Source organism: Mastomys coucha, unplaced genomic scaffold (genome assembly GCF_008632895.1).
Source record: "Mastomys coucha isolate ucsf_1 unplaced genomic scaffold, UCSF_Mcou_1 pScaffold13, whole genome shotgun sequence".
Lineage (NCBI taxonomy): Eukaryota > Metazoa > Chordata > Mammalia > Rodentia > Muridae > Mastomys > Mastomys coucha.
Genome location: NW_022196895.1, coordinates 63,811,465 through 63,824,377, shown reverse-complemented (window position 1 = coordinate 63,824,377; position 12,913 = coordinate 63,811,465). Strand labels below are relative to the sequence as shown.

Below are 12,913 nucleotides of genomic sequence, written 5' to 3'. Positions count from 1 at the left end.
CTCAGAAATCCACCTGCCTCTGCCTCCCAAGTGCTGTGATTAAAGGCGTGCGCCACCACCGCCCGGCTCATACTTTTCTTATAGAAATATAAAACAGCACAACCATTTTGGGAAAACTCTTTGCCAACTCGTTTTAAAAGTTAAAATATGCTTATCATGTGATCCAGCAATTTGGGGTAGTAATTAGTTATTTTTATTCAAAATTAATAAAAACATTTATTCTCTGAAATGTACATAAAAAACAAGCATAGTAGTACATGCCTTTAGTTTCTGCACTCAGGAGGCTGAGGCAGATGCATCTCTGTTAGTTCAAGGATGGCCAGTCCTATATAATGAGACCCTGGTCTCAATGCTCCCCAAAAAGAAATGAACATAAAATAATGATCATAGTACTTAGCTCCAGTAGTCCAAAATTGTAGGATACCCAAATGTCAATGGGAAAATATAGTTCATAAATAATACACAAGTTCAAATAGTTCAAAAAATAATACACAAGAATACACTCTGTATGTTCAACAGCACCAATGAATCCCAGAAAGTATAATGTTGAAAGACATCAGACACAAAAATGTGCATGCTTATGAAGCTGAAGTAAAACTTAATCGTATGAAACAGAAGCCAGAACAGAATAAACTTTACTTCAATAGGATGCACTGGAACTTTTCAGAGAGATGCTATCTTGGTGAAGAATGGAAGTGACTTAAGTAGAAAGTATGTTAGTGCCACACCAATAGCTCACTGACATGTACTGACACTCTCAAGATGGCTACAGTGTACCCACCCAGGCATGTGAGCAGTGGTCTCAGACACAGCACGCCTCCGGGATACGACTGCAGTATCTACTTTAATGAGGGTATCTCTGGAGGAGCATGAGTCTTCAGGGTCATTCTCTGCTCTGATGCTCTGCATAGGGAAAAAACCACAAAGTGGGAGAAAGCACAAAGACATTTCCTCAAGGGAATTATTTCCATTATTTAAAAAAAAAAAAAAAAGACTGTAAAGACATGATTATCTTTAAATCCTTTGACCTGCAACCTCTGTTCTGAATATTGTCTAGTTTTGTTGCCCCCAATGCACATGCCCATACCCTTACATAGACACAGACAGCACCTTACATAGTCAGGTCACACCTGGTTCATGTGGAGTTTATACAACAGAGGCTAATGCAGACTGCAGACACCAACCAATAAAGCCCGGCAAGAATCTTAGACATGAGGCTACACCACATGCTAGTGAACAGGAAACCATATCAGGAGATTATTGGGTATTTGAGATGTCTTTTCATTTAGGGTTTTTAATATATATACACACTTGCTTATTGTATCCAGGAGAATACTCACCTGCCCAGAGAGCTGGAATCTCAATGTATGTTTCATGTGAGGTTCTTTAGCAGGGTGGCACTCAACATCCCAGAACTGGGCATAATTCCCTCTGTCTCTGGGCAGAAACATGATGGAGATCTACAAACATACAAGGCAAGATATACATACTGATTAGGAATTCAAAGTTTAGTGTGAGCTAAGGAAAATAACAAATGCATTTACACTGGTTAGTTTTCCCTCTGAAAAATTTTGATTTGTGGGCTAGAGAGATGGCTTGGTAGTTAAGAACATTGGCTGTTGTTCTACAGAACCCAGCTTTGAATCTCAGCACCCACACGATGGCTCACAACCATCTATAACTCTAGCTCTAAGGGATTCAATGCTCTTTTCTGGCTCTCTCAGGCACTGCATGTAAGTGGTACACAGATATACATGAATAAAAAATTCATACACATAAATGAATAACTTTAAAAGAAGAATTTCAACAATTTTATCACTAGTATGACATATCTAAACTATATTTCTGTTAAAGCTGTACAGAACATTTCCCTCAAATGTACAGTATATGCTTTTATGGAGGGAATGGCATTTTCACAATACAAGAGCTGCATCACACCGATCCTGGAGAAAACCCCACCAGGAAAACAATCTCCTTTTTCAACCTCATCAATGAGGCCTTCTCAGTGAGGCATGAGAACAGAGGAAGGTGAGGCCACCAGACCAATAAAGCACATGGTGCTAAGCTGTAATAGCACACAGTAGGTAATCAGAATGCTGGTCAGAACTAGTTGCCCTGCTCATACAGCTTAGGGGCATGCAACCTGCACATGTACAACCTGGGAATGCTCCACTAAAGGACTAAAGGGCCCCAGTGGCCATTCTGACTGGTAACAACAGGAGAAAAGCTGGCAGTAGTGATACGAGGTCTGTAGCAGTATCCAGGGCCCAAGAAACCTGGGTGTGAAGACAACTGGACCTTCACAGCAGCAACCACAAAACCCCTGCTTCTCATACAAACAGTATCCAACTGCAGCCCACAGTCACGAATGATTGGATGGGCCTAGCAACCAACAAACACAGCCACCACTTTCTAACAGTCAGGTACTTACTTTCCTGCAGCTACTGGGGCAGCAAGGGAAATGAACCACAAAACAAAAAACAAAAACAAAACAAAACAAAGCAAAAAAAAAAAACCCAGCTACTAAACCCATATAAGAATCTCCCTTAACACCCCACCCCCACCAAAGCAATAGGCTATGTTTGATAGCCTTATATGTGAAAGGTCCTAGTGTCGTTGCTACTAGGTGATGAGGATGAAGCAACACCCCATTAAACAACAGTTGACAGGAGCCCCAAGTGCAAGTTAAGTGGGGAAACAGGCTGCAGCCCCCAATGAGTGAAGGTCTATCTGCTCTCTGAGGAGATTACCACAAGAAAGTGGCTTCTGGTGGAGTACGTAGGAGCAGCCCCTCTCTCCGCAAAGGCCATTAGCCATCCACAGCTGAGAAGAACTTGGGGTCCCCCTTTGACAGTTAAATATCTGCTTCCCTCCGCTTGAGTGGCAGAGAATGGAGCCCACTGGCCTAGCTGAGAAGACCCCGCAGTGTAGCTGAGCTCTCCTGCCCCTCCTGGGTTGGAGAGACAGATATACGCATTAGACTGTCTGAGGGGAAGAGAAGGTAAAGTGTAGATCCTGGCTCCCAGCCAGAACCCACGCAGCCTGCTCTGCAGCCAGGAAAGACTACCTTCAAGGCAGACCCATTGGTAGCTTGCCACAGTGGTAGCTTCTGCTTCAAGTAAGGAACTCACTGGAACTCCTAATGTTCTGCCCTCAAGGAGTCGACCGACAGCTGTGAGTAGTTCGGGAACTTATTCTGACCCCAGCCCCCAGGATGCAAACAGGAATCTGTTTCTGCACCTGTCTATAGCCTTCAAGATCTGCCTGAAAGACAAGAGGCTGCAATAACCTATTCTCTGCAGGCTTGCTCTGCGAGGAACCGCTCTTGGTTGGCATCCTGAGACGCTCTGCAGGCTTCAAGCTGAAACACTTGCCGACAGTCTCTGACTGGCACCTTGTGTAGGGCACAGCGCTGTCCTCTACTTTCCTATTTAAGCTATTGCTCCCATGTGGCAAATAAGGGCCCTGCCATTTCCCTCCACTGTCTGCCCACTCCATTCTTGGATATCTTGGGATAAAAAAACTTGCCATCTCACTATGATAACAACGTGACAATATTTTAAAGTAGTATTTTATAAAGTCAGTGTTTAAAATTTGTCTTTACCAGAGAAATCAGAGCAACAGTGATCACCAATGAGTCAGTCTCTGAGTCTGAACTAATAAAACATGAAAACATGCGGGCCTCATGTGAGCATGTGACCCCATTCCTGCCCCTGCACAGTGTGAAGATAATAACCCAGATTTTGAGAGCTTAGAGGGAAAACAGAACAGACCCAGATGAGAACACCCAGTCCCAGTGCAGGAAATTAAACACTTAATGAAGTAGAGGGGAGCAAGCGTGAAAACAACATCCTACTCAGGTGCAAACCAAGTGATACAACCAGGAAGTGCCAGGCCTCTTTAAATTAAACTCAAAGCAAAGCAAAACAAAACAAAGGGGGGAGGAACCTGGCATTACTGTCCATCACACACTCAATACACATCTTGAAAACCTCAGTTATTACCTCAGCCTTTATATCACACTGATTTCAAACGATTACTCCAAAAGATTACTGCACAGTACTGATACTTCTCAATCAAGCAACTGCCCAGGAGTTAACCCTATATTCCTATTTAGTAACTCCCAATTTACCAGGCTACATGGGTTGGATTGTTTCTTTGGTTTATTGTCAGTGTCCTATCCAGAGGGAAAGTGTATCTGTTCACATTTCACTAGGGAAAGTCACACAACAATAAAAAACAACATAAACCAAACCCCAACACACACACACACACACACACACACACACACACACACGGGGGGGGGGGGGGGGGGGGGGGGGGGGGGGGGGGGCAGAATTCCTGGCTCTCTACCCACAGCGAGTGCAGCATTAAGACGGAGTCGGAGAAGCTTCTTTGGACAGTGGCTAGTGATTAATGCAGAAACTCACAAATGGTCAAAGTGCAAGGACAAGCATCATGGGAGTTCTCAGTCACAAATGGGACAACTGTACAACTACCCTGCCTAGGCTCAGAGACCATTTGGGAAGAGAGTTCAGAGGATGGAACCAAAAAACTACCTTCTGGACATGACACACTCACAGCAGGGCTGTAACAGTGACATTCCTTCCACTCCCAGTTAACTCTCGGCTACTGCTGAGCATCATGGCTGCTTGCCTGCTGCCATGATGTTTACAGACTCTAACCTTCGTAAGCCTAAATAAACTCCTAAGCTGCTTTGGTCACAGTGTCTCATCTCAGCATAGAGAAGTAACTAAGACAGCAGGCCTGCCTGTCTTGGAACTCACTATATAGAAGAGGCTGCCTCAAATTTAGATCCACCTGTTTCTGCCTCCAAGTGTTAAGATTAAAAGTATGTGCAACTATGTCCAGCAGCCATTTGAGTTTATTAAGAAGTATATATCCAGAAGAATTGCTAAGGCATACCGAAATTCTATGTTTAGTTTAAGAATTGTCAAACTTTACTTAAATGACTACACCATATTATAAATACATTCCCAACAGCAACACACAAGAATTCTAGTTTCTATATGCTTAGTAAAACTATTGCTTTTTTGGTTTTGTTTTTTAAGATCACATCTTAAACATTTTAGTAGATTAGAAAGTGACAGCTCACTTCTGACTTTACTAATGACTAGCAATTCTAAGCCTTTTGAATCAATGGAGAAACATCTATTTGAATCCTTGGCTCATTTTAGAAATTCAATCATTTGTCTAAGGCATAAATGTTAAATATTCTAAATGTAAATCCTTTATCAAATACATGATTTTCAAATATTTCTCCCACCTTGAGGATCTTTTTATTTTGTGGATGGAGTTGTTTGGATGCAGAAGTATTACTAATTTTAACAATTTGCCCTTTTTTGACACCTTTATTGGTGTCATATAAAGACTTGCTGTACATATTTTCTAAGGGCTTTATACTTTGCCTTGACATTTTATATCTCAGACCATCTAAGCTAACTTTCTGTATCGTTGCTGCAGTTTGCATGTGTAATGTCCATCAGTCTCACATTTGGACACTGGTGTCCAGTTGGTGGTGCTGCCTTAGAAGGCTCTGGAACCTTTAGGAACTTTGAGTCTTAACTGAAGGCAATGGATCCCTGGGAACAAGCCTTGACATGTTATGGCTCATCCCACTGCCTGTCCACCCTGTTCTTCTCATTCTGCTAAGAAGTGAGAGTCCTCGCCTCCATAAGGGCTAGATCCCCTCAAACTGTGAGCCAAAGTACACTTCCAGCCCTCAGGCTGCTGCTTGTCAAGTATTTTGTCGCTGCAATGAGCAAAGTAACTAATGCTGTGGCGAACAACCGTTCAGGCTCACATTTGATCACATCATCTAACTACCATTTGCTGTACTTCTCCACTTTGTCTCAGTTCCCCAATTAAGACACGGGGGCTGAGCTCTCTGCCACCATGTTAGGACAGTGCTTGGAGGTTTGAAACTGAGGATTGTTGAGCCCTCCCCACGGGGCTCTTCTCACATTCTTCCCCTTATTGGGGATCCCCGTGGCTCCATCTCTGGGAACATTAGGACCACTCTGTCAACTTAACACAAAATTAACAAGAAAACGATAGTGTATGAACATAGAGAAGTAAAAGAAGGTTGGATAGGAACAATCAGAAAGTAAATGCTTTAGCCGGGCGGTGGTGGCACACACCTTTAATCCCAGCACTTGGGAGGCAGAGGCAGGCGGATTTCTGAGTTCAAGGGCAGCCTGGTGGTCTACAGAGTGAGTTCCAGGACAGCCAGGGCTACACAGAGAAACCCTGTCTTGAAAAAAAAGAAAGTAAATGCTTTGTCTCAGAGACACTGAGACCTAAAAGGAGGAGACTACACACACACACACACACACACACACACACACACACACACACACACACACACACACACACACACACCTTTTCCTGTTTATTTTGTGATATAATATATAACATACCTGGTACCATCTTCCCACATCCTGGTTTATGCCAATATCAACCTCTTTATTAACTATGAAATTTTATTAGTCTCAAGATAAATATAGTCCCATCAATGATGGGCTGTCAGTATGTCAAGTGCAAGTGTAACAGCTGAAACTAAGAAACTGCCCTGAAGATGAGTGACTCCATACAAGTGTCACATTGTGGCTGCAATTATCTGATCCTAAATAAATCTGGAAGAGCCCAGAGTTCCTGTCCTGTGACTTTCTAACCATGAATACAACATCAAATGGATACCAGGTTAATTATGGAGCCTTCTATTCTAACTCTGAGATGACAAAGTTTCAAGGCCTTCCTTCAACTAACTTTCTCTGTTACCAGTGCATTTAAAATTCTACAGCATTCACCTATTTGCTCTGAAATGAGTATTTTTAAATACAGCAACTTTTCTGAAGAAAAGAAGAAAGTAAAAATAATTAAACCCACAAATAAAACAGGACAAGATTTAAAAAATTTAAAGTCCACATATATTTTTAAAAATGTTTATGTGCATATATGTTATATATATAGGTGTGTGTGTGTGTGTGTGTGTGTGTGTATCCAGAGGCCAGATGAGTCAGATCCTTTGAAGCAGGGGATACAGGTGGTTATGAGCCATCCAACATGGGTGCTGGGAAATCGCAGGAAGTGCTCCTAACCATTGATGCCTTCTCCAGACCTCTGGCTAGGGTTTTGAGTAAGACTATGTATGTAACAATAATGGAAAAGAGGTCATGAATCTGAAAGAGAACAAGGAGGAGTGATGGGAGGTTTTGGAGGGAGGAAGAGAAGGTGGAAATGATGTAACTATTATAATCTCAAAATATAAAAGAAATAATTTTTTTTAAAGAATTTTTTAAAAAGATTTATTTATTATTATAAATGAGTACACTGCAGCTGTCTTCAGACACACCAGAAGAGGGCGTCAGATCTCATTATAGGTGGTTATGAGCCACCATGTGGTTGCTGGGATTTGAACTCACGACCTTCGGAGGAACAGTCGGGCTCTTACCAGCTGAGCCATCTCACCAGCCCAAAAGAAATAATTTTAAAAGGTTTTGAATGTAAATAAAAGTTCACAATAGCTGGAAGGTTTTGCTACCCATAAAAATATACTGAAAACTATGCTGTGACTGTCGAATTTTTCTAAAGAATGGTGATTTCAACGGCTCCGGCTGCTAAACACTACTCTTGGTGAGTGAAGTTTTAAGACGTCAGCAGCTGCAGCCCTTATCCCCACACCCGTGCTGTTAGCTGACACTTCTCTGGAAGCAGATGCCTGCCGCAGCACGACAGAAGTGTGCTTGTCCGAGCAGACCTCTTCCCAGAGAAAAGCTGGTCTAAGGAGACAAACTGAAGCCACCAAGTCACACGATTCATTCCTGGTAGAATAATATAATGCTCTTACCAGCTGTCTATAAAATTCCAAAACTCACCTTTTGGATTCCATGGCCTTCTAGCGTGCCAGAAATGGGAGAACATCTGAACGCTGTGTAGGTAGCTCTAAAAACATCTCCATTTTCATCAACTCCCTGGGAAATAATCACTTAAAATAATTAAATAGCCATTTAATTATTATCTAGATGATAAAAACCATATCCAATAAACTAATCACAGAGATCCCATTATTCTTAGTTATGGAGGACAGGACAAATCCATCTCAAAATGGATCTGGAACACACGGTACATTCCTAAGAAAGAGCCTCCTGTCCAGATGAGCTCTATGCATGACATTACATCGGTTGTCACCAGCACACAAAAGGTTAAATATGTCCACTGTGAGCTTGATGCTATTTATAATGTCAAATGATTGTCTGCCCCAAAGATCCCGAGCACCCTGCTGAATGTACGGTTTAATACTACTGCAAAACTCAATCATTATTGCAATATATCCAATAACTGCCTACCTCAACTGTGTCATAGCCAAGCATAGCAGCACACACCTTTGATCCCAGCACTTAGAAGCAGAGGCAGGAGGATCTCTATGAATTTAAGGCCAGTCTAGTCTACACAGTCTAGGCCAGGCAAGGTTACATAAAATTCTGGTTATAAAAAAAACAAAACAAAAAAAAAACCCCAAACCCAAAAAACCAACAACAAACAGTGTCACAAAATACTGAACCATACAAATGAGCTGTTCTCTTTGGGCAGTAGCACTGGAAGAGCTATGCAGCAGGTGGCATGGGGACAAGCCCCAGCAGGGTTCCACCTGTCCTGCAGTAGCTCCCATGGGCTGACAAATGACAGACACAACAAGGGAACAGCGAGCACAGTGCACATAGGGGAAGCAGTGTGTGCACACGGGCTCAATAAACCCTGAACAGATCTCAAATTATTTCAGATAAGAATCAGGACTAGGAAAATTAAATGGAGTAAGCACTTGTGTTTTACATTTTTAAATACATTTTCCAAGTTGACTCTCCGAATTATCTGGTGAAAAAGACTGGGTACACAGCATCCCAGCCTTCAGAAAAACACAAACGAGTGAACTGCTGGCACACACAACCAAGATGCCGACCTACACTTGCATTCAGGGTCTCAACAGCCAGATGACTGACCTTGACATACGGGGGAGCAAAAGATGACAGGTGCCACTTTACGTCTATGGGGCCACAATTCTCCAGTTCCAGATAGTTCTCTGAAAAGAAAAGAAAAAAAGAAAAAACGTACCACTTGACTCTGAGAGGTTAGTGGCAAGCAGTTCTGTGACAACTTCATGACCTTACAGTCCAGTGGAAACTACAGAATTTTCTAAAGAATCAGATGTGTCAGATATCCTGGTTTTGGATTTTTTTCAAAAGCACAATGCAAAGATACTGAAGGGCTGAAACATGGAAGCAAGATTAAAATGGACTAGGACAGGTGTCAATGGCTCACATGGTCAGACTAGAGGAGAAGCAGGTTCTGTCCTGGGTCAACACCTCTACGAACTCATCACCTGAGCAGAGCAAGCACCAGCCACAGTTTACAGGCTAGAGCTCAGGGAAAGCACAGGGAGGGGGAAGGGCAGAGGTGGCAGAAGGGCAGAGGTGGCAGCAGGGCACAGGTGGCAGCAGGGCACAGAGCTCAGGTGCACAAACTCCAGAAGCTGGGTTACAGGGGTAGCACACTGTGGGATCACTGGAAGGAGCTCACAGAGGAGAAACAGAAGGCCAAGCAAAGGACAGGGCCAGGAAGAGTCCTGAAAAAGCAGACTAGATAGGCCTGGATTTAAGCAGAAGGAGTCTGTTATGATAGAAAACAGAGACTTTATTTAGTCTAATGACTTGGAACAGCTGGGTCACAGGCTGCTGATGAGAACACGGTAAAGGAGCTTTTGGTACCATGAACCTGTTTGCCAAGCAATGTTTTGATGCTGGAGTGGGGACATGAGTGAGCAGACAGCTAAGTTTAACCATGGCTTAACAGGAAGGTAACAAAAATCAAATAAAGGGGGGAAGGCCATGGCTACGAGGACAGGCCACAGGATTCAAGGAGTCTAAGAAAAGAGGGACCTGAGCTGAGTGATAGAGAACATGAAGAATGTGGCCAGAGAGTGGAGACGTCACCAAGGTTGGAAAGACTAAAATCCCTGGAGCAGAAGACAGGAAAGGTCCTGAGATAAGAGTGAGAGCAGGGTGAGCTACTAGGGTAAATGGTACATAGAGGAGAAGACAACAAAGACAGTGGAAGGTACCATGTCTCAGGGAGACAAGGACCCAAGTCCTTTCTAGAACACCCAAATAATATTGTTCATTTAACAAAGGTCTGCAAGGAAAAGGAGAAAGAAAAAAAGATAAAAAAGAAGTTATGTGAGGACTTTGGAGGAATATTAACTACAGAGTACCTACTAGATGGAAAAGACCAGGTTCATTGCTTAATATACATAACTGAGCACATGAATGAGTGAATCTACCTCAGTGATGGTTATAACAGCCCCTTAACACATGAAGAAACTGCGTAGTGTGTGTAGCCTCTCAAGAACCTCAAAATCAATGAAGGTCAGACCTATTGTGGTAGTCTGAATGAAAATGGCCCCATAGGCTCAAGGGAGCGGCACTATTGGGGAGGTGTGTCACTGGGGAGCTCTAGCATTTCAGAAGCCCAAGGCAGGACCATAAAGCAGCCCTCTCTCTTCATGCAGCCTGCTGATTTGGATGCAGACCTCTCTGCTACCTCTCTAGCACTATATTTGCCTGTGTTCCATCATGCTTTCTGCCATGACATTAAAGGACTAAACCTCTGAACTCTAAGACAACCCCAGTTAAATGTTTCCCATGGGGCCAGTAGGCTGTGCCACCAGAGAAACTGGCACGCAACTGGCGAGGCAGAGCATGCTCTAACCCCAAAAGTCTCAAAACTTGAGGTTTAAATCTCATCCTGAGATAGCAAGAGTGGAACTAACTCCCTTCATTTCTGTGCCTACCTCAGACTACATAATCAACATCCCCAACCAGGTGATTACAAGTCACATAGCGCAGCACCTGGAATTCTTCCCCATGCTAATGAGGCATCTCAGTAGCCTTACCTTTCAGCCCCCGACTTTTGCCTACCCTAGCTATTCTCACCACTTCCCCAAACTATATAACCCTTAGTTCACCCTGAATAAAGTTACATGTATAAGGACACCCTGAATAAAAGTATATCTAGAAGCTAAGATCATCTCAGAGAGTTGTTTCGTTAAAGCTCACTGGAGAAGGCCTTTGCTTAAAAGAGCTGTAACATTAAGATCTTCAGAGAAGGTCCTGTCTCTCTTCCTGCCTCTGTGGCACTAGCTCCCAGGATCCTGATTATCCTAGACTCTGATTCACCCCTCCAGGCTCTGAAGGGGAAAAATGATCCTCAGATCCCACCCATTCCAGACTTGTCAAGTCCTCTCCAAGCCAGTGTAACAGATGTCTGGACACCCTGAGAGGAGAGGGAGAACCCAGAACCACACTTTCCTTTATAAGAGTTGCTGAGATTATGGTGTCTCTTCACAGCAATAAAACCCTAACTAAGACACCATCTCGTTTCTTCAATTCCTAGGTCAGAGATCTTGTTGGAACAGGATAGTAATGACCATCTGATGAAACCTAAATACAGTTATTAGAGCCTGAGCTTCAGATTTTAAGACTGTGTTTTCAAATCCATCCCATTACTGGAATGACTGCTAATGGCTCTGTGATGCTCTTCTTAAGTAGGAGTAACATTTGTATTTATTAACTCAAGGTGACCCTGCAGCATGAGGGGCAAAGTACAGTTTAGCAGGAAAGCACGACCATGTGTGATGCCCTGGCTTTGATCCCTAGCATACGAAAACAATTGAGTACTAAAAACAAAAGAAAAAAAATAACTAAAGACAAAGTAGCAGGCTGTATGCAGCGACTGCCATCCGACCCGCCCGACTCTGTAATACCGTACCTGAGGTTCTACCAGGTTCTGTTGGAGGAAAAATCACTGTCTTGCTTCTAATTTCAACTTTTGTGGAAGGCGGTTTTGCTATTGGTTTTGTCAGACGACTAATGGAAGGCTCAGGTGTTGGAGCAAGAATTCCAAACGTGCCAGAGGAGGGCAAATGAGGGAAAGGTTCTTGAGACAAATCTTCGCGAATTTGAACTTTTACAATTTTCTGAAATGAGCCAAGTGAGTAAGACACAGAAATAGCTACCAGTTTAAAAGACACATTCTGGTTTTTAAATTATGGTAAAGAAATTCCAAACAAATAAAACAATGAGGAATTTAGAAATTAAAGTTTATTCAGACCCTTTGGTTCTATTTCCGCTCTCAGCAGCAGCTTTTCTTTCCCTCCCTCCCTCCCTTCCACTATCCCTGCATGCATGTGCTATGCATGTGTGAGTGTACACATATATGTGCCTTAGCACAACTGTGAAAGTCATAGGATACCCTTGAGTGTCATCTTCTACCTTGCTTTAAGAAAGGCCTTATGTTTTTTCTATGGGCACTGGCTAAGATGCTACTGACCTCCAGGGACTCTCCTGCTTCTGCCTCCTCTCTCCTGTAGGCTCATGGGGATAAGCAGATGCCTACTCCCGTGTCTGGCTTTCCCTATGTTCTCAAGCTCTGAACTTGGGTCTGACACTTAGAAGGCAAGTACTTTACCCACTGAGCCATTTCCTCTGCCTCCCTCCTTCCTTCCTTCTTGATTTTAAAGCAAATAGTTATCAGGCCCTTACTTTCTATCACTAGTCTCCCACGAAAACTGTTCAGATCTCAAAGGGCAAAATTCTGTACTAAGTGCTCGGAGTCAGAATATCTACTTGGGTTTCATTTAACTTCTGAGATGTAAAAGTTAATAAGGATTGTGAAACGGAAACTACAAAATAAAAGGAACACTGTTCAGAAAAGCAAAGAGATATACCTTCTGTCCATTATCACAGTGTATGTAGATCAAACCAGTCCATGGGAACATTGACTCTTTTGTGGACACAGAAAAATTAGGACTCACGAGAATTTGCATTTTACTCCTAAA

General features: G+C 42.9%; 1 protein-coding gene across 5 annotated transcripts in view; it reads right to left on the bottom strand.

Annotated features, from left to right (window-relative positions):
* Cep192 (centrosomal protein 192) overlaps window positions 1-12,913 on the bottom strand; it is an 88,818-nt gene that overhangs the window by 7,175 nt on the left and 68,730 nt on the right. For all 5 annotated transcript variants that reach the window (XM_031365946.1, XM_031365947.1, XM_031365948.1 and 2 more), the window contains 6 exons: window positions 12,803-12,908; window positions 11,845-12,052; window positions 9,021-9,100; window positions 7,899-7,994; window positions 1,341-1,460; window positions 782-903 (listed from right to left, as the gene is read on the bottom strand). In XM_031365946.1, coding sequence (XP_031221806.1) covers window positions 782-903; window positions 1,341-1,460; window positions 7,899-7,994; window positions 9,021-9,100; window positions 11,845-12,052; window positions 12,803-12,908 — 732 coding nt within the window. The remainder of the gene's footprint in view (window positions 1-781; window positions 904-1,340; window positions 1,461-7,898; window positions 7,995-9,020; window positions 9,101-11,844; window positions 12,053-12,802; window positions 12,909-12,913) is intronic.